Source organism: Protopterus annectens, chromosome 16.part0 (genome assembly GCF_019279795.1).
Source record: "Protopterus annectens isolate FY-2018-M chromosome 16.part0, PAN1.0, whole genome shotgun sequence".
NCBI lineage: Eukaryota > Metazoa > Chordata > Ceratodontiformes > Protopteridae > Protopterus > Protopterus annectens.
This window is the reverse complement of record NC_056750.1, coordinates 346,659,385-346,686,540: the sequence shown is the minus strand read 5'-3', so window position 1 is coordinate 346,686,540 and position 27,156 is coordinate 346,659,385. Positions and strand designations below refer to the sequence as shown.

The window sequence follows — 27,156 nt, the reverse complement described above, 5'->3', positions numbered from 1 at the left end:
GTGTGATTCAGCATGCTCTCATGAATATGCAAAGCATGCTGACATCACTCCGTTTAACTGCAGCCTCCGTGTAAGAGTTATAACTCTTACACGGAGGCTTCGTGAATCCTTGCCAGAGTATATTGAGTGCTTTTTGTTCCTTTTTACTTTTAGAACTTCAGAATGAAATACATATGCTGTTAAATCAATTTAAATAATCTGTAAAGATGACATCACACACAATTTAACCATTCATATACTAATATCAAATACAAATTTAAATAGACAATTAAATCTCAACATAAATACTTAAATTCTGAAAATGTTTTCTTTAAAAAATGTTTAGTAAAACAACAATAATCAAATACATCTGTACTTTAATAAACTTTTAACTGAGATAGTCTCATTTAATTCAAGTGCCACATCGTCACACGAAAAACACCTGCCATTTAAGCTCTAAAATTTCAAGGTAGTTGTTAAACTGATCAATGAATGGTAGTTGGTCAACTTTTTCCACTACAAAAAAAATTAAATTTACAAAAATGAGAACAATCTATATTGTGCCTAGCTAGTGCATTGTTATGATCTTTATTTTTAATGGCCCATACATATTCTCCTATTCTGTGTCCTAATTTCCTAATTTAAAATTGTTTTACTTAGTTATTTTTTTCCGTTTTAGTGCCCTTCTAAACATTACTGACTTAAAGTGGAGCATATGCTTTACAGTCCACCAACATGTTTAACAAAGTCAACAAAAGACTAGTCTTTCTCAGCCACTTTCTTGCATAGCCATATTTCACAAATGTGATTGATGCTTTATCGTCTCCCACTTATTCATTAATTTCAGTGTGCCTAGTCTTCTTCATGTTCATCTCCATTTCCCAGATACTGCTATTCTTTTTTGTGTTTCTCAGGCATTTTCCTTTGCTCTTTTCCTCTACCATTTTTTTTTTTTAGAATATTGGAAAAAAATCACTGGCAAAGTCTCTCTGTGAGCTTTATTGTCAGAGGAGTAGCATCCCCTTCTGTTTGCTGACTCACTTTTTGTTGGATAAACTTTATTTCCTCCTTAGCCTGTTCTGCATCAAAAACTGTCTTTGATCCTCCAGGAAAAGAAAATTCTGAAGACAGCTGGATAGAGCAGCTTGAATTTCACACCTACCTTACCCGCTGGCTATTATAAGAGGTTATTGGAATACTGGATCAAGCTAGACTAGGTCAACCCTGAGCAGGGATCTTAAGCAAAATATTGCAGGGCAGTTGGGTTGATGAGTATGTGTGTATGCAATTACTTTGAAGCAAGCCTAGCATTGTATTTTTCACCTCATCAGAAGCACAGGATAGATTGGTCATAACAGTAATGGCTTAGGGACTGAAATAACAGAAAAAAATGATAATTGCTTGAGTGGCTGGTCCCTCTTAGAAGTCTAGGTACAGGTGAGCCCCCCCCCCTCCCCCACACACACACACTTGTGAATGTCTGTACACAATGAAATACTTTTGTCACATAAAGGGTGGTTGAAGAGTGAAATCTATTACCAGATTCGGTTGGTGGAAGCTAAAAATATCTGCGGCTTATGATTCCTTTAGAGAGGAGAAGGAAGAAAAGATGAAGGGATGCTGCCTTACACTAGCTATTAAACTGAACAGACCAGCTAGACTCTGTCTTCTTCTGCTGGCTTGTGTTTATTACTTCAACTCTATTAAAAGGATGTGTTCATATCAGTTCGACAAACCTGTATTGGTGTTAATGTTGTGCAGCATGCACAATCTGCATTTCAGAACTTATCTGAGCACAAACTTTGTATTCTGACTTTCATTTTGTTCTTTACATAGGGTAAGACTGACTACTGTATTTAGTGTTGCACAGGTGTGTAAGGCAGTACCCTAGGTCATAAACTGCTTTGAAACCACTTCTCTCGTCTGTTATAAATTAGTCCGCTGATTTAGCATTCATGTTCAACCAAGTAAACATGGGAGAGCATTCAGAAGATGGCATTGCATGAACTTTTTAAAACATGTTGAGGTTTTAAATAAAATACGTGTATGAAGAAACATTGTCTTTTCAGCCATGTCTGATGCAGGTACAGCTAGTGTTTCTTGACTTTGGGAAATATATACAGAAACTTGTAGATATTGGCTCATCTTACCTGCCTAAATTATGTTAATGTAAGCTGCAGATAATTCTTTAACATACAGATCAGTTCTTCCTCCTCCCTCATAGTAATTATATGTTTGGCACAGTTGCTGTTTAGACCATTATTGACCACAGTCCAAGGATGACTTCACACAAATTAATCGTCTTTTAGGAGTTAAAATAAACTTAAAATGATCTAGCTCTTTTGCTCTTCTCTCACAAAGTTATAACAACTTAGTGGTACTACAGCTATTTAAATAGGTTATGACTACAGACAAATAACCAATCAAAACACTTTACAAACACAAGGCAGAATTATTTTGAAGTATTTACTTGAGGTATGAACTTCTAATTAATCCCTAAATCCTTAGGTTGGAAAATCTCCTAAGTAAAAATAAACCATGCTTCTTCCTTAACAAGGTACCTGAAAAATCTACGTACAGTTCAGTGCTGTGACAGTGATAGATAATGACAAACATTAGAAGTCCACTGCCACAATTGTGTTTTATTTTGAAATATTCAGTAACAGAGATAGTCAAAGAAGCTTTTTAATGTGTCTTATATGTACATATATTCCAATAGCTATCAGTCATATGGATTGCCCAACATTATATAAATTATATGGGCAATTCAAAGCATAAAATACCACTTTGACAAAATAATTGCAAATGTAAGACATAACAATTCTGCATATAGTGGCTGTTCTGTTTGACACCAAGGGGATTTGAAGAACACATTTTTGTATGGTCATCTAACTTCCAAGAGATCTGTATTCCAACTGAGAGCTACCTAGATGAAGTATTTACCATATGATATGTAAAGCACTGTAGGTAGCTCATTAGTCTTAAAAACTGTGTACCCATGTGTAACGTCCCCTCTTTTTTAAACTTTAAATATATCTGTACTATAATCCACTTCATTTGATTGATACTACAGAGCTTAAATCACAGTTCCACCTCCCCAAGTCCCTGAAACTGATAGTTGGTATACACATATATCCACTGCATAAGTAGTCAATACTATGTGGGGCTACAAGCAGAAACTGCATGTAGTAAAAAAAAAAAGAAAGCAATATGCATTGGTACCCTAACACCCCTACTCATCCGTTACTTTATTATTCTCACTCCAAGGTCACTGCACCTTATAGAAAGAGTAATATGTAAACTGTGTAAAAAAACTAATTTCTCCAGGAGGCTAGTAGATTGGGCAATTCAAAATAAAAATTGGTTCAGCCCAAAACACATTGCTGCAAAATGTGGCAGGCAACAGAATCCAAGCAGCTACTTCCTTGCTTGTGTGCAACTCTGATATGAACAAGTAGTACTGTAGATCTGTGAGGTGATTTGCATTATATTAAATAGATCATTTAAAATTCAGTGCTATTACTGTGCTAATCATGTTGTGAACTATTACATGAAAAACAGATGTTTAAGTATTTAAATATGTCAGTAAATTAATTGTTGAGTTTATAGGCTCACTCTTAACCTGGATGTAATCCTTATGTTTACATGGTTTCTTCAGTGGTATTACTTACTTAAAGTTTTTAACAGAACTGTTTATGCTGGATGTCTGGTCTTGTTTTCAGAATAATTCTTGCTTTAGTACAACTTCAGGAGTCCCTGTCTGCAGCTGTCTATTATCACATATCTCTTGCAGCAGAACTGGTTAGCTGTTCTATCACCAATGTTAGCTTAACGTTGCAGTCTCTCCCATAGCTTTTGTTTTTACTTTGTTTCCAGCCTGTAATTCTGGTAGTCTTTTGCAACTTGTCATGTAGGTGTTTTGTCTTTACTGTTTTTTTTTCAGAAGGTCCTTTAATTTGTGTTGATTTTCAGGTATTAGTATGCTAAAATATGACCTGTGTGTGTGAACATGGAGATGTATAGGGTTTGAATTCCTCCACTGCCACTGGAAATGTGTGATGGGTAAGATTTAAATCCACACCACTGGCACCAAATATATGTTTAGAAGTGTGGTATGGTCTCCTGATCACCACCACTGCAAGTTATATAATAATGTGCAAGGAGGTACTGGGCTTAAAGGTGTATGGAAAACGCACATAACTGCCTTGTCTAATACCCAACATCTGCCACCCCCAAATAAGCTGTACAATGTAGAACTGCAGATCTGAGTTATTATCGCTGGCTGACTTACATTTTACTTACCTTGGGTTGTGGAAAGTGCCTTTTTAGTACAGTCTATGCCTCTGTCTTGTGGATCAGTTTTTTCTCTGTAGCCATCCCCACCTAGAATTCAGCCACCTACCCTCCCTCTTGACAAGCCAGGGCACCGATCTTCTAGACCCCCATCTATCGCTTCTTCCAGGTCATGTGGTCCTCTAGGAGTTTAACTGAAGTGGAGTTGGGTATGATGATGAGGACCTTTCTGGACCCCCAGCCTTTACCAGAAAGGCTCATCCAGACTCTGCTACACTTTGCTGTGAAGGAAAGGTTAGTTTGCTTTTATTTTTTGTATTTTGTATATTTTAAATACTGTAGTTTGCTTTCTTTACCTTGTGTTTTACCTGCATTCTGCTTTAACAGCATATTAAAACTTCAAAAGAGACCACAGCTCTCTCTCTTCTGAGTCAGGCAGAAATTAGAACTGATCAATTAAGGACTCATTCATAAGATAGAAGAGGTCACTTAAGGTTAATCATTTGTTAACTGAGGGGTGGAGCTAGGAACTAAACCTTCTATTTAAGGGGTAAAATAAAACATTTCTGAGCTTTACCAGAAAGGCTCATCCAGACTCTGCTACACTTTGCTGTGAAGGAAAGCTTAGTTTGCTTTTATTTTTTGTATTTTGTATATTTTAAATACTGTAGTTTGTTTTCTTTACCTTGTGTTTTACCTGCATTCTGCTCTAACAGCATATTAAAACTTCAAAAGAGACCACAGCTCTCTCGCTCTTCTGAGTCAGGCAGAAATGAGAACTGATCAATTAAGGACTCATTCATAAGATAGAAGGGGTCACTTAAGGTTAATCATTTGTTAACTGAGGGGTGGAGCTAGGAACTAAACCTTCTATTTAAGGGGTAAAATAAAACATTTCTGAGCTTTACCAGAAAGGCTCATCCAGACTCTGCTACACTTTGCTGTGAAGGAAAGGTTAGTTTGCTTGTATTTTTTGTATTTTGCATATTTTAAATACTGTAGTTAGTTTTCTTTACCTTGTGTTTTACCTGCATTCTGCTTTAACAGCATATTAAAACTTCAAAAGAGACCACAGCTCTCTCTCTCTTCTGAGTAAGGCAGAAATGAGAACTGATCAATTAAGGACTCATTCATAAGATAGAAGGGGTCACTTAAGGTTAATCATTTGTTAACCGAGGGGTGGAGCTAGGAACTAAACCTTCTATTTAAGGGGTAAAATAAAACATTTCTGAGCTTTACCAGAAAGGCTCATCCAGACTCTGCTACACTTTGCTGTGAAGGAAAGGTTAGTTTGCTTGTATTTTTTGTATTTTGTATATTTTAAATACTGTAGTTTGTTTTCTTTACCTTGTGTTTTACCTGCATTCTGCTTTAACAGCATATTAAAACTTCAAAAGAGACCACAGCTCTCTCTCTCTTCTGAGTCGGGCAGAATTTTGGCAGGATTTTTTTCACGCCCTCCCACCCATTCATAGTTGTCTTGTTAAATACCACTGTCTTTCTAGTTGCCTGCCTCTTATGTTAATCTGACCATATATCTCATTTCCTCTCTACTTTCAGTGGCTTGTGTGAGTAATCACTAAATCAAAAACCCCTCCTCTTCAACTATTTAAATTTATTGGCCATCCTACTGTATTCCATAGTACCAGAATACAAAAGTGACCACCCCTTTCAACCCATCTTGCTGTTTTAAAAATAGTAACTCTCCACTAAACCTTAACTTTTTAAACAGGTAAAACTTAAGTTACCTACTTTCACGTCTACCTTCTCTAGTGCACACTGCAGTGTGCATTTTTTTTTTCATCTTATTTTTAAGCATCCCTTTGACTAGCACTTTCTCTAATACCGGCTGGAAAGCACTAGGAAGCCTTAAACTGATACAATCACTCAACTCTCCTTGTTAATAAGGAGAAATTAATAGTAGGCACTAAACAGCCTATAATTGCAAAGTACCTTGCTAAGGTAAGGGAAAACAGCTCCTGTACTTTACAAAAAAAAAAAAAAAAAAAAAGCATCAAACCAGGCATGTCCAAGGGTCAGCTTCCTGTGATTTCTCCTGTCCACCTGGTGAATCTGGGCATACTGGGGCAATGCAGCAATTGCCTCATGTACAGACAACCCTCTCCTCCTACAACCCAACACTACAACCTGTGAGAGATGCATTTACATAGCCAAAATGGAAGCAAAGCTCTCTCCACCCAAGATTGTGCTAGACAGTCAAGAGGAGAAGGTTAACACCCACACTACACCTCAAGCAACACATAGCCCTTCTAAACCCACACCACCAACACCCACATATAGCAACACTAAATCCACATATGCAGAGGCCCTTAACTGTAACCTGCCCAAGCAACAAGGATCTCTGAAGCTGAAACGCAAACAAACACCAGTCACAACCAAAGTGTCACATAGTTCAAAACACCTGTGTGCCACCCAGCAACAGCCCCTAAGGCAAGACAATGTACCTAATACTTTAGTCATAGGTGACTCTATAGTCCGGCACACTGATGCCCCTCTCACCAGGTTGAGCAAGGAGAAAATTACAGTCAGCTGCCTGTCGGGTGCCAGGATCCGCCACATAATGCATGCACTCAAGTCACTCCACAACAAGTACAAATATGACTGTCATTGTCCATGTTGGAGTGAATGACTTGCGACGTACCTCCCTGGACTACATGAAAAGAGACATGGAAGAGCTCTCGGATCATGTGGCCCAGGCAGGTATGACCCTAGCCCTGAGTAGCATCCTGCCTTCGCCCAGAATGATACCACAATATAAGGACAAAATGATTGACTTCAACAATTGGCTAAGCTTCTGGTGTCATTCAAAGGGGATCCAGTATCTGTCTGCCTGGGACGACATGATTGACAGACCACGATGCTTTGCCAGAGATGGTCTGCACCTGTCGCCTCTGGGATTCAGGTTACTGGCTAAGGCTCTTGCCACCCCTATAGTGCCTTTTTAGGCAAAGTTCAAAGAACAAAACCACCACCGTAACAGGTACAAGCATGCAAAATCTGAAGGTAATGCTACTCAATGCTAGAAGTCTAAACCTCAAAATGCACTCTCTCGAGGCATTCCTAAAAATGGAGAACATCGATATCTGTGCAGTAACTGAGACCTGGTTCAAGGCTCCAGAGAGCACCCCTGCAATACCAGGCTACAACTCTTACCACACTTTTCGGCCACCAAAGCAGGACCGAAACACTAAAGGTGGAGGAGTGTTAATATTCACGAAGGATATTCACACCACCAGGCTAGTTGCCCAACACAATGCGTCTGAAATTCTCCAGGTGCAACTAACACTAGGTAAGACTGCAATCCAAATTGTAGCTTGCTACAGATCCCCCACCATACCCCAAGATTCTCACTACACCTTTCTAAACATACTGGAAAATATTAAGGTAGAACCAAACACCCTAATACTGGGTGATTTTAACTACCCTGCCATTAACTGGGAAAGCTACTCATGTACCAACACCTTTGCCCAACGGTTCTTGGAATTCATAAATTCCAACGCCCTGGATCAACTAATCCATAGTCCCACCAGGGTCTCCAATATCCTAGACCTGGTCATTACCAACATGGGAAATCGATGCTCCACACCTATTGTCACCCCCTTGTTAGTCACGTCTGACCATAAGCTAATCACCCTTAACATCCACATCCCACCCCACCCCCCAGTAAGGAAATCTCCATAAAAAACTTCTCCAAAGCCAACTTCATGCTACTCAAGTCAAAAGTGACAAACTTCATGACACCCATGCAGACGGGAGATGAAAGTTCAACTGCTGAATCCTACACTAAGGCACTGTACGAGCACATCCACTCATGCATAAATCGTGCCATCCCAAATAGAACCAAGATGCTCTCATCCAAAAAAAAAGAAGTCAATCTGGTGGTCCCCTGCCATAAACAAACTTTACAACAAAAGGAAGAAACTGTTGCAGAAAAGAGGAAAAATCCCAGGATGCAAAAAACTTCCTTACCAGCCTCAGTAAGAAACTGAGATCCCTCATAAAATCCTCCAAAGCTAGTTACGAAAATAAAATTGCCAAAGATTCCAAAGACAACAACAAGGCATTCTATAACTATGTCAAGAATCTAAATGGCAATGCTCAGATCTGCTCTGAGCTAAAACAGAATGGCATTAAATATACTGATCCCAAAGATATTGCCAATATCCTGGCAGATCGATTCAGTGCCAACTTCACCCCCCTCTCACCCCCTAAATGGCCCATCTCAATACCGGAAGATTGCCAAATTCCGGTAATAACGGCCACACAGGTAAAAAACGCACTCTCCAAAGCTAAGAATACAGCATCCATGGGACCAGATGACATCCCGAGCTGTGTACTAAATGAACTACAATATGAACTGGCACCTCACCTAAGTGTCATGTTTAATCATAGCCTCACCTCAAGTTTCGTGCCCATTGAGTGGCGCACAGCTACAGTTATCCCACTCCACAAGGGGGGGGATCCACCTTGGATCCCAGAAACTACCATCCCATCAGTCTGACAAGCCTTATCTGCAAGGCCATGGAGCGTATTGTCATGGAACTTATGAACAAAGACATTGGCAACCTTCAAACAATGGACCCCACCCAGTTTGGGTTCGTGAAGGGCCGATCTTGTCTCCTGAACTTGATTGACTTCTTCGAATCAGTCTCCAGAGCCATGGACAAGGGTAAGGTGGTCCACACAGCCTATCTAGACCTTGCCAAGGCCTTTGACACCATCCCCCACTCTGGAATCATAGATAAACTTACAAAGCTGGGCATTAATCCCTACATCACCCAATGGGTTGCTAACTGGCTTACTGATAGAACCCACACTGTAAAAGTAGCCGACTCCAAATCCAGCTCCAGACAAGTGACAAGTGGAGTACCTCAGGGTTCAGTCCTGGGACCGCTCTTGTTTGGCATCTACTTCTCTGAAGTACAGGCCAACACTAAGGGACTCTGGATAACAAAGTTTGCAGATGACTGCAAACTGGGAGCCATTATTGAATCCCCAAATTATGTGGATACTCTACAAAAGGGCCTTACAGAAACAGTTGCTTGGTGCCAGAACCATGGACTCAAGCTCAATGCCAAGAAATGTATAGTTATCCCCTTTGGGAAAAAACATGTATCCGTGAATTACCATATAGGTGGCAGTACACTAAACACCAAAAGTTTGATAAGAAACTTAGGGACACAGGTGGACAGTGGTCTCACCTTCGATAACTACATCGCCACAACAGTCAGGAAATCCTTCTATGTGGCACACCTCATCACTAAGGGCTTTTCATCCAGAAAAAAGGAGGTCATTGTCCCACTGTACTCATCCCTCATTAGACCCATTATAGAATACAATGCCCCGTTTGGTATGTACCTCTCAAGACATCTGCGACAACTGGAAAGGCCACAGAAATACCTCACTAAAAGAATCACAAGCCTAAAGCAGATGCCCTACGCTGACCACCTTAAAACACTCCAGCTATACTCTGTCGCATACCGTCTACTCAGAGGCGATCTTTGCTTAACATACAAGGCCATATCAAACCCAGAGCTGTTGGACATGTTACACTTAAAGAAATCCCAATCCCTCAGAGCCACACGCTCCAGGGATCTAATCCTTGTCATCACAATAAACAAAACATGCTGGAGGGATAGGTTCCTGACCCAGAGACTCCCCAGACTCTGGAATATATTGCCCATACATGTCAAGCAGAGTGCCTCTTTGGTCCTCTTCAAAAGGAACCTTGATGATTGGATGGGAGAAAGGAAATTCACCACAGGGATCATGTCAGTCGCCCTGCTCGACAGGGGTCCAGGGAAGTAAATAGTGTGGGAAGAAATAGCCAGGGAATTGTTATGGCTAGGCTTGTATAGGCCCTAGGGCTGATAGCCTAGTACCAGCCTATGAACCTACGAACCCAGATCCAGTTGGTGAATTCTTTTCACTCCTCCACAGTGAGGATGATGAGACCTGGCCCTTCCACTCCAGTTAAGTTTTCTTTTGCTGGTCCATTTGTCTGAACTGGCAATCCTGGATCTGATTTCTACCTGCTTAGTTGACTCCTTCAGTTTCTTTGATACATCTCACTCTAAAGTCATCAGAGTGGAGTGTGTCCTGGAACTGAGAGGTTGGTGTTGAGTCCCCAAGGTCGGAGATGACTCTGAGGCTTTCGGAGCCTTCCCTGCCTGTCAGCTCCTTAGTTTTAGACAGCTTTCCAATCTGACTAGGGCAGAGACTGTCTTCAGGGTCCTGGAACTGAGAGGTTGGTGTTGAGGCCCCAGGGTTGGGGCTGCCTCTGAGGCTTTTGGAGCCTTCCCTGCCTCTCAGATCCTCAGTTTAAGACAACTTTCCAATCTGATTGGGGTGGAGACCATCTTTGATTTTCATATCTGTCTTCATTGGCAGCATTCAAGGTGTGCAAAAAAATATTTTCCTACTCAAGAGGGGCTGTGATCTGTTCTGCTTCAGATCTAGACTGGACTTCCACCATTTCTGGGTATTTAGCACCACATCGTGTTATCGTGGGACAGTCTGCATTGACTGGCCCAGGTACACCCCAAGCTGCGAGTTTCACTGCTGTTTCTGATTCCCAGCACACTGTTTAGTGGATTTGATGCCTTAATGGACTTGGAAGGAACCAGATGTGGTAGAACCAATCCCAAGAAAACCAGGCAAGATTTTAGTATCTGCACAGTATAGAGTTTATTTAAGTAAGGGGCCTTATAAAGCATATTTGAGTAAGGGGCCTGCAGAGGATGCCATTGTTGTGGCTGTAGCCACTAAAAAGGAACTCTGAGGAGATTGCAACCATCCACACCCCTAATAGTTTTTCCAGGGCATTGGGCAAGTTTGAGAAGTATATGTATGCTTCAGTGACCTTTGCCTTGTGAGCACTGAATTACATGGCCCATTTGACCAGATTTGCAGAGGAATTTGACAAAGGAAGTTTGTAAATCCTTTACATGTCCCACGATGGTGGAAACCAGTAGGTCTGTGAAAACCTAGCCTGCCACCATGCAGTCTGTCATCAATTTATCTGTATGCATGTTGTTGAATGCAGAGGATGATATGAACAGAGTAGAGAGCACCAGCCTTAGTATTTATTGTCACGCCTTGATGCAACTGTGTGATTTTGCAAAATGTTTCAAGACATCCTTCCTGAATCCTCCTTTTGACCAAAGGTCAATATACGTTATCCAGGAGCAAGAAGGATGGCAAAATAATGTCTGCTGTTGGAATTAATGTTTCTGTCCAACAGAGGTCTTTTTCTCATAAGCAGAAAAGGGAAATATTTTTGTCTCTAGAAATCCCAAAGTTTTGTCCAGGGCACTTCTGGTAATAGGGCTTCCTGGAGCAGAGGGAAAACTTTAATGGACATCACACTAGGACTAGAAACAAACCACAGAGCCAAAGGTTTAGAGGCCCTTTCATAAATAGATCCTTTCAGCTACTGATTGCCTCCACAGGAGGGCAGTTTGGTAACCAGTCGGGAGGTGCATAACTCTCCCTTCAAGCCTGGAAAGGCTATCACCACTAATTCTTGGGTGCTGAAAGTGATAACCATAGGCTATGCCATTTCCTTCTCATCACTTCTAAAGATATCAAAAAGACCCTTCTAGACATTCTACTCCAACAAAGAAGGGGAGCTGTACAAGAAATAAAGCTGCTATAAAAGAGTAATCCAGAAGGTCCCACCAGACAATCAAAGATCTGTAGTCTTCTAAAGATTCTTTTTTACTACAAAAAAAAGAATCAAGATCTCTGGCTGATTTTGGACCTAAGCAAGCGGAATCTTTGTCAAATAGACATCATTCCGAATGGTCATTGTAAACTCCGTATTCTCAGGAAGGACAACTGGATATGCTTAGTTGATCTACAAGATGCCTGCTATCACATTAATAAAGCTGGGTAGACCTAGAAGTTAGAATCTAGTAAAGGTCAAAAAGCAGTGAACAAAAAAAAAAAAACAGGAATCCAAAAATGCTCTGCAGCACAGTTCCACAGGTGCACAACCACAGGATGTCATGAACACTGGAGTGGCATGTACGTAACCAAACTTATCACTCTTTTCTTGAATAGACTTACCTTACCTGTTAAATAGGATATTTCTATAACAACATTTAAAGCCAATCTGGATGACTGGATTGGTGATTGCAAATTTTCACCAGAGATATATGGAGAAAGTCTACTTAATGGGGGAACATTGTTAGTTTTCCACAGTATGGGGTGATGTTGCTGTGCTTCGCAATTGTCTCTCTAGACTGTATGCTTAGTAAATTCATATGAACCCATGTCAGTCCTAGTGTGTTTTTCTTTTACATTTTTCTTCTAAAGAGTTATTTACATTTTCTTAAATTCATTGCAGGTTTAGTACAGCTTAATTAAATTGTTTGCCTTTTTATTCTGAAAGAGCAGCTAATTTTCTATGCTTATTACAACTTTTATAGTGTTCTTCATTATCATCAATGATTCTACATTTTCTGTTATTTAATTTTAAAATGTGGTGTTTTAATCTATTCAGCAGCTGTATGTCTATTGTTATACCATTCTTCTGTATGATCCTATAGATCATCACTTATTTTACAACAGTTTTCAAACCTTCAGCTCTTTGGAACACTTTTGGTGCTGATAAAATACCAAACTGAAGTCTAAATGAATATTTACCTAAGACAGTCGTAACATTTGACAAATCAAGCTTCATATTATATATATTTATCTGCCCAAGCTGTTTTTTTATATATTACTAAAAATAGCATTTCCTGTGACTGCTACTTCACCTTTCTGCCATTCCAGTGCTAAGGGTGGAAGACCAGAGCAAAGAAAGCAGGTGCTGGTAACAGGAGGGGATGTGTGCTGTGGCTAACCAAAAAGGTGATGGTAGCCATTTATCTTCACATGCATGGGTACGTGCATGTGTAGATAGACATTAGTAATCCCTGTGGTGACACCTGTGCACCCATCATCATCAAAGATGAGTTAGTGCCTAACTTAAAACATCCCCATGTTCACATCCTAGATGATGTGACACTTCTTGAGTGGCATGCACCATGCAGTTCCCTACCTGGGGACAAACAGAACTGGTCATCATAAGACCCCAGTTTGAGGGCATGACAGACTTACCTGAACAGGAGTCTAATGTGTGCACCTTATAGGAGATGGAGAGGAAAGACCATTTGTGATAGGGGCACAGAGAACCCTCATGACTGCTTGGATGACTGCCTTCTCTGTACAGTTTGCACTGAACTGTGCTGTGTATAACAGTGGTTATGGGGATGAATGAGATAAGTCTAATGAGGAGGAGGATACATGACACTTAGTAAGCACTGGGGGGGGGGCAGAAATCAACATTGTCATCATTATCATCAACCTCCTTTATTCCCGTTTTGTACATGGGGTCTTGGTGTTGCCTTAGCTGTCACCATCTTCCTCAATTCAGAGCCACTCTTCTGCCTTCTTTTATGGTCATGCTCGACTGTCACAGGTCTTCTCTCAAACAATCCATTCATCCATCCCTTCCTCCCTCCCTCTATCTCTTTACTGGACACCCTCTTTTTATCTTGGCGCCTTCTTGTCTGTCCAAATTTTCTTCATCAGATTGTCTTATTTCCAGACATGTTCCCAAACCACCATAATCTACTCTTTGTCCTTCTCTGCAATCGGAGTTATTTTCTGCTTTGATTTTCTAGTTACCTTATCTGTCCCACAGTGCAGAAAACAGTAAATTTTAATTACTTTAATTGTGTCTTTCAGATCAATATAAATAACCGAGTCTAGTTTTTCTTAATAGCATCACAGTTGTTACCATACTATTCACTTGTTTTGCTAGTTCTAAATATTAAAAATTATAGTACCTAATCCCTATATTCTCATTTTCACTTCTGCATACAACAGGTACTATTCCTGGCATGAAATACTGTCAGTATATATTTTATGTGATAGTCTCCTGGCAAGATTCCTAAGCTTAGAAATAAGTAAGTATTCTTGCAGAACTTCATTGCATTGACATTTTATAGTATTTGAGATATCTGCATGACTGTGTTAATTTTTGTGGACACATTCTATCTTTGCTTTTATAGTGTGAGGTTTCTTTTACCATTTCTGTATGATCACATGCCACACAACCCCAAAATTAGGAAAATTAACATCTTTAAATGCTGTTATTTAAAAGTCAATCTGTATTTCATTTTTTTACTCGCTTCAGAAGTTTTTGTCCTACTGATGTTATCCATTTGCTAGAATAGATCAACAATTTACAGCTAAATCTCTTGTCTGTGCCATGTAGACCCAGCTACTTAATATTTTCTGACAAAATATATCTGTGTCTAATTTAAATTCCATATTCTGTGCTGTAATTCTCAGTGTATCTTGCTAAGAGTCTAATTTGCATTCCTTTTTCAGTGTGATGCATTTTTATACTTTATAGTGCTTAGTCTTTTCAATTTTACAGTATGAAGAAGCAGTTCATTTTCATACTTCTGTTCAGCAAAACATAAATTCATTTCTGCACTCTTGCCTTTCCTTTTATTTATCCGTTATTTTCTGGAACCAGTTCTGCAGGATTGTTTAAAAGGTGGACATTGCTTGTTGTCAGGCTTATAGTCACCCTTACTGCAGCTTTTTAAGACACTGTGTGCACTTTGGTCTCCATGTTGAATCCTTGCATGACTCTCTTACATATCCATTACTTGTACCATGCATCCATGCTTTATCATTTTTGTCTTTTTGCTGTCATTTTTCTTGCATTCATTTTTGCTCTCTTTCTCCCAGGACATTGTATGATGTTATTTTTACATCCACTCTATTACTCCAATTACTGTGGTGCAATTGGAGTGTGGTGTTCCTGGGCTAGGTGAGAAACTTGTGGCCCATTCATTCCTACAGAGGAATTCTTGTCAACGTTCTGTTCTTCAAGATTTGGGTGAAAGGGAGTGGAACAGCTTGCTGGTACCAGGGTGGTCTATTCTACCCCCCCCCCCCACTTGGAGCACCCTCTCCCCCTCAATGGCTACTCTGAGCCCACAGTAGTTGCATTTCAAGGGGAGGTGTGCCTTCACACACCTGTTTCCTCACAGCAACATAGTGTGAATGTGTTAATGACTGCTTGAACCAGACTGGCTCAGAACTCCACTTGGTGATCACCTAGTGCTCCCTGTAGCAGTCATCTGTGTGGCAAACGTGAACTTAATGCTTCCTCCTCCCTGGGTGGACAACTCCTCCTCAGCCAGCTCCTACAGACACCCCAAGCCACTGTTGTCTTGTTTTCTTTTCATTTTGTGCTAGTAATTTTGCTTGCTCATAACACATCTGCAACGTTGACAAGGTCAGGTCTGTAGCTCTTAAACTCATGCCCCTTTTAACATAATTTCACATACCACATTGTGTTATTAATGAGTTATGCAGTTCAACAAATTCACAGTCTGGCTACATTCTGCAACTTTGTTGCATATGATTCTGTAGTCAGTCTGTGTTTGTGGTTCTCCAGTTCAATTCTTGGCAGGGGAGCCTTATTTGCAGAGTCTGCTTGTCCTCCCTGTGTTAGCATGAGTTTCCTTTGGTTGCTATGGTTTCCTTTCACAATCCAAAGACATGCAGTAGGTGGATTGGACACACTAAACTAGCCATAGGTGTGAGTGTGTATAGACGTGGGTGGTATGAAAGAATAACTGTGGCAGGGCTAGCAACCTGGCGATGTGAACTTTGCTCTAGATGATTGTCAGTATTGAAGTGACATCCTGACCCCCATGTGCAAAAATTTAAAAGGTGGTTATTGATAGACAGATGGATCTAACTAATATTGAATTCTTTCTGGACTGGCAATAATTATTGATTTGTTTTTCTCAAAGTGATGTTATATCTTTCTCCTCTCCAGGAACATTAACAGTTAAATACCTTTGAGTCTTATTCCACAAGAGCGTGCACTGATGCAGCACATGGCACTTCCTAGAACTCTAGCTAACCCACTTGTAGTGAGGAACAAATTTCATTTCTAGAGCTAAAGCTTCCAGTTATTTGCAGACATTATTGTTGGTGAAATAAGTTTATGGTTGCAGTTGAGCCATTTTTTTCACTGCAAGTTTTACTTGTAAACAGAGATGCTGTTAACTGATAATATATTTCTTGACTTCTGCAGATGTATTTATTCAGATGTGGCAGGTATTTCACCACTCTTTGACCCACAGTTATGCAAGGAGACTTACTAAATAACACTTAAGCAGTGGAGATGTGGTCTAACCTCTATGAAGTCTGTTTTCCAGCTGAGAGCACTCTGGATGGACTCTGTACCACACAGCATGTAAATAACTGTAGCTTGTTAATTAGACTTAAATCTGTCTACCCATATGTAAACCCCACCCTCCTCCCTGAACTGCCCGAATCTGCTTCTGCATCTATTCAGATTTTGGGGGGATTCATTTGTGATTACTTTTAGGTTGAGACAATGAGTTTATTTTTTTCTTACAAGTAAAGTGACACCCTGATCCCATGTGCAAAAATGGGGAAAAGGGGTTGTGGATGGATAGAAGGATGGATGGATTAAAATGAATTACTGTTTAGATGTCACTTGTCAGTATATGACACTGGAGTTTTCATACTAAAACCATGAAAGTGTGGTATTTGAAACTGAAAATATTGAATATTGTACTACTAAAATGATTTGGAAACCAAGACAGATGAATGCAGTATCTAAAACTGAAAATAAACACATGGGAATTGTGTATGTTCATTTGATCATTTTTAATATCACCTGTTACTGAAACAGAGTCCTCTTTATTGCTGGACAGAATGTTATTCCTTCAGCTGTATATAGGTTTTTGACACATCCTAGCTTATATAGTAAGGTGGCTGTTCTCCAACAAAACTGCATTTGGGTATTTGATAGCATGTGTTAGATGCTCTTCGTTTTAACACAAGTTTTTTGGATCTGAACAGCCTCTGAACACAAATCCAGACAGCCGGTGGAACACCTACTTCCGAGATAATGAGGTGCTGCTGCAGATAGATAAGGATGTCAGGTAAGATACAGAGTACTTTGTAAAACCACTTCTTTTCAGTAGAATGGTAACACAGTGATTAGTAGGGTGCTGAATTAGAAAGCAAGCATGTTTGAGGAGATTTTGAACGGATGGAGTATTCACAGAAATGCTTTTCTTCTCATGCTTCCTTGTATTGTGGTCACCTGCACTGGAACCGTATTTTTCAGTCTATTCTTCAGCCAGTAACCTCCGTGAAACACTATCCCAATCATTTGCACTTATTCCATCCACATTGTTGGTTCCCTTGCCGATTTGAATATTTTTAGGTGTTTAAATCCTCTTTATGTAGTTTATGTAGGCTCTCTTAATCGTTGTTTTTACTTTAGTGAATCCTAATCTGTATTTGTCCGTAAGTGTTTTTACTTCTTTGTCTGAAGCTTTTCCAGCCTTGCGATGCACTGCACTTCAGTGTTTGTGAAAAATGGTGAAATTGGTTTGTTGTATTTTTTGAAATTGTAACACATTTCCTGCTCAGATTACTCTCCATCAGTGTCATACCTGTCTGGGATTTACCCCTTACTGTCTTGACTTCCAAGAATTTAGCAGCTTAAATTGAGGGCTGCTGCCTACCCTATTTTTAAGGACCTCTGTGATATAATGACAGAAAGATGTCTTAGGGGAATGTGGTCAGAGCTAGGATCAAAAGGAAGGTTTAGTTATGTATCCTTCATCTGCCTGTTTTTCATACATTGCCAAAAAACAGAGTATGTAGTAATTTATATGAAATATGGAACTCTCACATCTGCTGCTGTATGCCTTTCTGTACTGCTGTCGTTGCTCCTGCTTTGTTCAGCTTTGGTAGTACAGTCCTTTCATCAAGTCCTCTTTCTTTCTTATTGAAAGATGAGTACTAATCAAAAAATATTCAAGTGCTGTATGATCTTTCAGGGCATGATAAGCTGAAGTTCTTTCCCCATTTCTGGGTCTGATGCAACATGTTTCTTTACCAGTTGATCACCCCCTCCGATCACTGGTCCTTCAGTTAGAATCCTAAAGTGTCAGAAGTGAGCACCAGTTGATGTCATTCCATTTCACTGTTGCAGTATTCATAACACTAGGGATTCCCTGCCAACGGCGGCCTGGTGTCTGTCCAGTATACCAAAGCCTTTAGGTTGCTTTAAGGCACGCCATAAGTCACATGTATGATCCTTGCATAGTGTAGGGCATAAAGGTGATGTCCAGACATACCACCCTCAGAACTTCTTTGCTGCCAGTCTGAATGCCATCATTTGATCATTAGTCTGAATACCCGTTCCATTGCTTTTTCACCAAGACATTGCAGGTAAGTGCCCTGTTGGGGTTCATTTTTACTTATCTTTTTTTTCTGTTGCTTATGGGATTTTACGTCATCCAAGAAGGGTAAATGCCAGTGTGGGAGACAGATTCCCCATAAAGACCACCATGACTAGTGTCTGTTGTGCCTAGTTGCCTCGCATGACCATACATCCTGTTCCATATGTCAGCCCTTTGTATCTGAAACCCTTCTTAGTAGACTCTTTTCCTTTGCACTTAATCTTGAAAACCAGAATCTTAAGCTTCTTGCAAAAGACATGATGGAGGGAGCTTCCCATTCTGAGTGACAGCAGTCAGTGATGAAGAAGGCCAAGAAGCCTAGGCCCAAATCTTCTGCTGTTCAGCCTCTACCAGATGCCTCTCCCGAGGCAAGTGAATGCCCGGAGGTTCGCCCGATTTTACCGTTTGATTCCTCTGCCACGACCAGGTGGGAGGCTGGCAGGGATCCGATTATAAGCACATCCGAAGAGACATCGCAGACAACCGTTTTGGCTGTTCAAGGGGAACCATGGCTGATTATCTCTGAGGGGCCTAGGGGTGTTCCTCAAATATTAGGGAATTCCCTACTGCCATTATTGAATGCTGTACTGGGTCCGAGCCTTACATATTTTATGAGGCTGACGTCCCATTGAAGAAAAAGCAAAAAACTTAACATATCACTCCTGCTCCTAAGGATCCGCAAAGTGAATGGCAGTCCTTCATTCAGGGTTTGTTTAGTGCTTTTGATGGCATTGAAACTGCCTCAGGGAGTTTCTGTTCCAGACCCCCCCCCCCTTGGTCCTCTCCTCCCCTGAAAAGACACAGGGAACAGGATTCCTCTGAGGAGGAGCTGGATTCGGATGAGGAATCCCTTGCTTAGTCTTCTCAGATTCCCTCTCCTTTGGACTGTGAATCAGAGGAAGAGGAATCTACCAGTTCTGATACTCCCTTGGAAGAGATTTGTTTTGGGGACATGATCTCCAGGATGATGGAGTTTTTTAAATGGGATTGTGCTCAGGTTTCTGATGTACATAAAAGGTGCTATGAACTGCTGCAGATGGATTCTCCTAAACCTTCTGCTGTTCCTCCTGTTTTGGCTGCCTTGTTGGATGCATTTTCTAGTAGTTCTAAAGCTGCTGACTCTCACCCCCCTGCTCCAAAGAAACCTGATTGAATCTGTAGGATGTGTGAGGACTGTAAATATTTGCACAAGTGTCCTTCTACTGACCACTCACTGGTGGCTGTAGCTTCTGACAAGCCCTCTCAGTTGTTTCCTTCTCCCAAGTTACTGCCCTTTGATAAAGATAGCAGGACCATGGAAAGGCTAGACAAGAAGGTTTACACCTCTGCTATTTTGGCTTCTAGGGCTGTTAATTATCAGTTCCATATGTCCAGGTATTTGTTGGCTCTCCTATCCAGGCTTGTCAAGTTATTTCTGATTTTCCAGACTCTTGAGGGTAAAACTTCTTCCCTTTTACTGTTAGGGACTTCTTCCCAGGTGGCGTATGATTCTATCAAGTGCAGTTATGATGCAGCAGATGCTTCCTGTAGGGCTGCTGCTTTTGGGTCAGTGATGAGGAGGTATTCTTAGCTTCAGCTTCAGCCTTTGCTTGATGATATTTAAGGCTACGTTGATGGAGGCTTTGCCTCTCTCTTCCTGTTTAGCTACACATTACTCAGGATTCCTGGGTCCTGTCCATTATTTGCCAAGGGTATTTCATGGTTTGGAAATCCCTTCCTCCCTTTATGGGTGTTCCTTAGCCCCCCCCAGGAACAACTCTCTTTATTTCCAGTGGTGCTTTGGGACTTTTTGACTCGGGGTACTGTTCAAGAGGTGCCTGTATCCCAAAGGGGGAGGGAGTTTTACTCCAGGATGTGTCTAGTACCCAGAAAAGAGGGTACTTGGAGACCAATTCTAGACCTGTAACATCTCAACACTTTTCTGAAGGTGCCTTCTTTTCGAATGTTGTCCTTTCAGACTTTGTTCCCTCTCTTGCTTCCTCAGGCTTGTATGGTGTCTCGGGATCTCAAGAATGCTTATCCCCATATTCCAATCCATCCCCTTTTCAGGAAGATTTTTCTGTTGTTTCCTGAGATTTTCAGTTCTCTGCCTTGCCATTTGGTATTTCTATTGCTCCAAGGGTATTCACTAACTGCCTCGCTCTTGTGATTTAATTTTGCAGGATTCAGGGGATCCAAGTATTTCCTTACTTGGACGATCTCCTGTTTCAGGCTTCCTCTCCAGAGATCCTGTTGCAATGTCTTCATTTTTGCTATTTCCCTTCTGCACAGCCTGGGGTGCAAAATAAACTTCAAAAAGTCTTTAATTCCTTCTCAAGACCATGTTTTTCTGGGGTGCAGGATCCAGACGGTGCCTATGCTGGCATCCATTCCTCCTCCCATGGCCTTGACACACATTTCCTTCTTTCAAACTCTTCTTCCTCTGGCCTCTGTTACAGCCAGGGAGATTCTGAGAGTTCTGGGATTCATGGCATCCACCATCCTTATGCTTCCTCTCACCAAACTCCATATGAGAAAGATTCAGTGGTTTCTGAAGTCAGTTTGGCTTCAACATGTGCATCCTCTAAGAGACTTTGTAGTTTCTCTTCTGCCTTGTCTCAAGAAGGAACATCACTAGTGGATCCAGCAGTTGTCCTTAAATCCAGGGCTCCCTTTTCATCCCCCTCTTATGAATCAGGAGCTGTTCACAAGTTGCTTCAGACTTTCAACTCCCTAAAAGTGCAGGGAGTGTGTTCACCTCTTCAACAGAAAGAGCACATCAGTATCAAAGAAACAAGAGCTCTTCTGCTGGAGCTTCAGGCTTTTCATCCTCTCTTTTCCCCCCAGGATCTCTCAAGGTATTTACAGACAGTACCACAGTGATGTGGTTTGTAAACAAATGGGGGGGGGGCAAGTTCTTATCTTTGCCAGTTGGCAGTCCTGTTGTGAGACCTTGTTGTCCAATATCAAGTGACTCTTCAGGCAGTTTACATTCCCACAGGTCAAAACATTGTGGCAGACACTCTGAGCAGGTCCTTAACTCAATCCTATGAATGGATGCTTCACAGGGATGTGTTTCTGGACATTGTCCACCAATAGAGTACTCGTCAAATAGATCTATTTGCCTCCCTTCTGAACAGACAGCTTCCTCTTTTTTGTGCCAGAGTCCCAGGTCCTCTAGTTTGGCAGATGGATGGCCCTATCCTTTTCTTACAGTGGGATGTTTCTTTATGCTTTCCCGCCCCTTCCACTCAGTCCAGAAGTCCTGTTCAAAATTCAAAAGGATGCTTCCAGAATCTTGTTGGTGACTCCCTTTTGGCCGAGACAGCATTGGTTCCCTCTTCTTCTGCATTTAGCCAAGTGCAATCATCACAAGTTACCTCACAGGGTGGACCTACTCAAACAAGACAAGGGTTCTCTTATCCATCCCCACCTGTCCACGCTTCAGCTGACACTGTAGGTGACAGGATTTTGATTCCACATAGACACCTTTTTTCTGAGGAAGTGCTTAGGGTTCTGCAGGAGGCTGATGTCTTTCTTGTAACCTGGATCCATTTTCTCTGGGTGTTCCTTTAGTTCTCTCTTATCTATGTGTATTGTGCAATGCTGTGTTGGCTTATTCTTTTTCTGTTAAGGCTCACTTGTCAGTTATCTGTGCTTGTCTTCCTTTATCTCCTCCTTTAGCTTGTAGATTTGAGGGTAAACAATTTCTAAAAGGTGTCCTTCATATTAGGCCTCCCAAGAAGCCTGTTTCTCCTCCCTGGGATCTTAATTTTGTTTTGGAAAAATTGACCTTGGCTGCTTTTGAGCCTGGAGCTTCAGCTTCCTTGCAACATTGCTCTTGGAAGACTACTTTTGTTAGCCCTTACTTGTGTCATACGGGTGTCTAAGCTTCAAGCCCTTATGGCTTGTTCTCCTATTCTGGTGTTTCATAAGAATAGGGTGTCCTTGCGTACTAATCCTTCTTTTATGCCCAAGGTGTTGAATGAGTTGTCCCTTAATCAGTCTATTCATTTGCCCACTTTTTTCAGTTCTTCACAATCTGCCAGTGAGAAGATGCTGCACACATTGGTTGTGCATAGACAACTCAGATTGTATTTGGATAAGACTAAGACTATTAGGAATTCTGATCAGCTCTTTATTTCCTTTCATCCTAGGTCCTTAGGATTAGTTGTATCCAGTCAAGCTATTTCTTCTTGGATCTTAAAAGCAATTTCTTTTTGTTATTCCTTTCAAGGTAAGATCCTTCCTTTTTCTGTTAAGGCTCATTCTACTGTGGTTTCTTCTGGTGCTTTTTTCAAGGGTTTGAATACTAACTCTGTTCTTGAGGCAGCTACCTGGATTTCTGTGCTTACATTTACCAACCAATACAAGTTAGATGGACTCTCCAGAGCTAGAGCTGGTGTTGCTAGCACCAGCTTTCATGGCTTCCTAGAGGGCTCTGCTGGTCCCTCCTCCTCCCAAGTTTATTCCTGACCTTTGGCAGTCTCCCTAATGTAATGAATACTGCAACAGTGAAATGGTAGTACATATTACTGTTGTGTAAAATCTTGCCATAATGGTAGATGTGTTTTTCTTCACTATTGCAGTAGTCCCTCCCTCCCTTCTCCCCCTGGTCCATTTGCCTTCTGGATGCACTAGTTACCTTTTTCTTTTCCTTGGACTGGCATTCCTACTGCGGCTGTCACTTCTGAGGACGGTACATCTGAACGCCTTACGCTATGCAAGGAGCATATATGGGACATATGGTGCTCCTTAAAGCAAGTTCCCGAAAACTTGAACATCCAAAAAAAAAAAAAACCCCACAAAAATCTAACTCTTTTTACGTTTCCGTAGGGGGGGAGCAAGCCTCCTTGCTCCCCCCCACACTCCCTGGAAATTAAGTGTACCAACTCAGAGATCCTACTACAGTGAAGAAAAAAGTAAAATTTCCTCTTCTGCAGTGTACCGTGATCCCCATTCAAAGCCTTTGAGTTTTTGAATACTGGATCATATGGTCTGAAAACCTGATCATCTGATAGGGATCCATGTCAACAGGCACATGAATCGAGAGAACAGCACACACTATAGTAACTTTGAAAAATATGCTGTACAAAAAAATCACAGATAAAAATACAATCAAAATGAAAACTGTAATAATAAGTGTATTATAAACAAACAAAAAAAAGAAAAGTGCTTTCACCCATAGGGCTTCATTAGATCACTTTTAAAACTGAACAGCCATAAAAACAAAACTGAACAGCTATAAAAACAATCAATAAAATGTATGAAAAAATGTGAATGACTATGCAAATGTTTATGTATAGTGGAAAAGAAAAGAAGAAGCTGTGAAAAATACAGGCATAAAAAATGTCCAAGGAAAGTAAAGAAAGGAGCAAACGTTATGTCAAAACCATTAATAAAATACTTTGTGATATAGTTTCATAAAATAAAGAATGATAATTGAACAAGCAGAATTGAATCCAAGATTTCCGAGATGGCTGCACATTAAGTAACTGCTTATTTCTAGCTCTCCCACTGTGAAAACAGAAACTTAAACAGAAAGCCAGTGAACCTAGATTTCTGGGTAAATTTTAGTAACTGGCTAGTAAGTACACTGCCCGGATGCCAGGAAAAAGGAAATACAAAACAGTGCATGAAACTTCTCTTTATGGAAGTTTTTCTAATTCCTGTATGTCTAGTAGTTTATTACTATATAATAAAAAGCAGAAAAACTCAGAAAATGGTAGTAGAAGCAGCAAACTTAAAAACGTCCTAAATTAAAGAATAAAAAAATATTTTGAAATATAATTATACAGAATTATTAACTCTAGTAAGTATTGAGAAGTAATCCAGCAGGGCAGACGGTCTGTTTCCAGTCGAAAATCCTTTATTAAACACATAGACAAGAGATCCAAACAGAGCAAAAAATAAACATAGTGATAGTTTCATCCCAAACTTTATGACAATATACCTGTTGTCAGATATGGGAGTGGTTTATTTTGTTGCAAAACAAAGTGTATTGGTATACATGTTGACAAATTCAAATCCCTTCTCCCAGCCTTATCAGTGTGATATTCGAGCTGGTACTGCCCTACTTAATAAATGTCTTAATTTAAAACTTATGTGCTATAAATAAACTTAATAATGATTTGATACTTCTTGTTAAACAGATTATTATTAAACAAAGTCTGTGAATTTATCAAAGACATTATAGTACATGGGTGGAAATATTTAAACATTAGACCATTTGGCAATCAAGAAAAATGATATTTTGGCATCCAGAAAAAAATACATTGTCCAAAACATGATCTATTTAATTAAATTATTGTTAACAAAGATCGCTTTTCTCCCTCTAGACTTCTTCAGGTCTGTGTACAGGAACCCTAAAAATATATATCTACAAAAAAATCTTACTAAAACTAACCAATACACACAGTAAAAAACAGTAAATCAAAATTAAACAAGACTACAACCTTATATGTACATTTAATGAGTAAGTTAAACCAGGAAAAGTACATCAACTTAGTGCTGGCATGTGTGGGACAGAAAAAATAGTGTCCTTATAAACGTAGTGAACACTCCATATAACCTAACACTAAAATCAGTACTTAAAATAAATTAATAATCTAATATAAATTAATTAAAAACTATTTATAACTAAAAATGTGTGACAACTTAAAGAATAATTGGCTAGTATTGATATTAAAATTCATTGCAATAAAGTGAAAAAAAAGTATTCTATATTTAAGCTAAAAGAGGTGAGGTGATAGAAACATATTATACACTACTATTTGTCATGGTATTAAAAACAACTAGAAAAAAATAACGATAGTGGATAAATACGGAAAGTGGAAAAATAAAATAAAATTAGTCCTGTAAGCAATGTGGCAATTTTGTAAGTTCCAGTAAACTTTTAAGTGAACAGGAGTAATTTAGTCCAGGCTTTCTGAAAGAGTTCAGCTTTAATTGCCACATTTAATTACCATATGAGTTCACATTTTTCCAGTACATTCAGGATATCACCTTCAAGATCACCCATGTCTATCCAGTCCAGTATCTGGAACTTAAAACCTGTGCGTCTTCTATGCAGAGAAAGTTGTTTGGCTAGTGCATTGTTTTTACAGCCAGACCAGAGTTTTGCCAGATGACATAAAATCGGCATGTACCTCACAAAGCACATGCAGCAGCTGGAGAGACCACAGAGGTTCCTCACCAGGAGAATCCAGGGCCTCAAACATCTACCCTACTCAGATAGGCCCTGTCCTTCTACTCAGTCCCATACAGACTCCTCAGAGGTGATCTCTGTCTGGCATATAGAGCAATCTCAGACCCCGCCTTGATGAGACTGCTGCATATCCGCAAGTCAAGCTGCATTCGAGTAACCCGCACGTGACCTCAACCTGGTCTGTGACATCAATAGGAGTTGTTGGCAGAACAAATTTGTGTCCCAGAGAGTCCCATTTTTGTGGAATAGACTCCCTCTCCGTGTCAAGCTGAGTACCTCATTAACCCTTTTTTAAGCGCAACCTGGGTAACTGGATGGGGAACAGAAAATACACCCCTGGGATTCCACCTGTGTCCCTGCTGGACAGTGCATCGGGTGCTGGCTTGTTAGAACATGGGCTAAATTCTTGGCTAGGCTTGTAAGGGCCTCAGGGCCAATAGCCCAGTAACTTCCTATGATCCTACACTTATGTTTGTTTATAGTCTTGCCCACATAAAACGTATCACATTCATTGCACTGTGTCCTGTAAATTACTTTTGTAGTGTTAACATCCACCCCCTGCACTGGTCTTAATGATTTTCTTTAATTAAGGGAATAAAAACTATCACCTTGTTGTGTGTAGATATGGTTCCACTTCAAAACATCTAAAACCCATAGCATCTAAAATCGTAACATCGAAACCATAACATCTAAAATCCAAAACATCTAAAATCCTTTTCATAACATCTAAAATGTGCATCACAACATCAAACACTGCAGATCACATGAAAATAACATCCCCTCCACATATAACGACACCAAACTAACAAACACACTTTTTACTACGTTTCTGCAGGAGGGCAAGCCCCCCTGTTCCCCCCATGTGGAGGGTTCTGCCCCCCACACCCCCCTGTAAATTAAATATACCAACTCCGAGATCACACTACAGTGGGAAAAAGTTAATTTCCTAACCCCACTGTATCATGATCACCATAAAAAATGTACACTTAATGTCTGTATCACTTACCTGTATGCCCTAAAAAACACATGCAGAGTGGCAAAATAAATGCTGTATAAATAGTAAAAATTCCTACACTATATAAATAACTATAGAAATAAAAACTACAATATCTTATAGTGATATCACAAGATTAACAGATTAAGCTATAACATTTACACGTTTGATGACACACTATTACTTATTATACATTTTAGATGTTATAAAATTCTATATTATGGATTTTAGATGGTATGGTCTCAATAGGTTCATAGGGTTGGTACTAGGCTATCTGCCCGAAAGCATTTATAAGCCTAGCCAGAATGTGTTGGCTTTCGCCGCCCCCTTAGATTAGTTCCCTGTGCCTCTGTCCAGCAGAGCCACTGAAGTGA

General features: G+C 40.2%; 1 protein-coding gene across 2 annotated transcripts in view; it reads left to right on the top strand.

Annotated features, from left to right (window-relative positions):
• The window catches only part of TBC1D13 (TBC1 domain family member 13), a 1,245,864-nt gene that overhangs the window by 333,099 nt on the left and 885,609 nt on the right, over window positions 1–27,156 (top strand). For both annotated transcript variants that reach the window (XM_044058416.1, XM_044058417.1), the window contains exon 6: window positions 17,206–17,288. In XM_044058416.1, coding sequence (XP_043914351.1) covers window positions 17,206–17,288 — 83 coding nt within the window. The remainder of the gene's footprint in view (window positions 1–17,205; window positions 17,289–27,156) is intronic.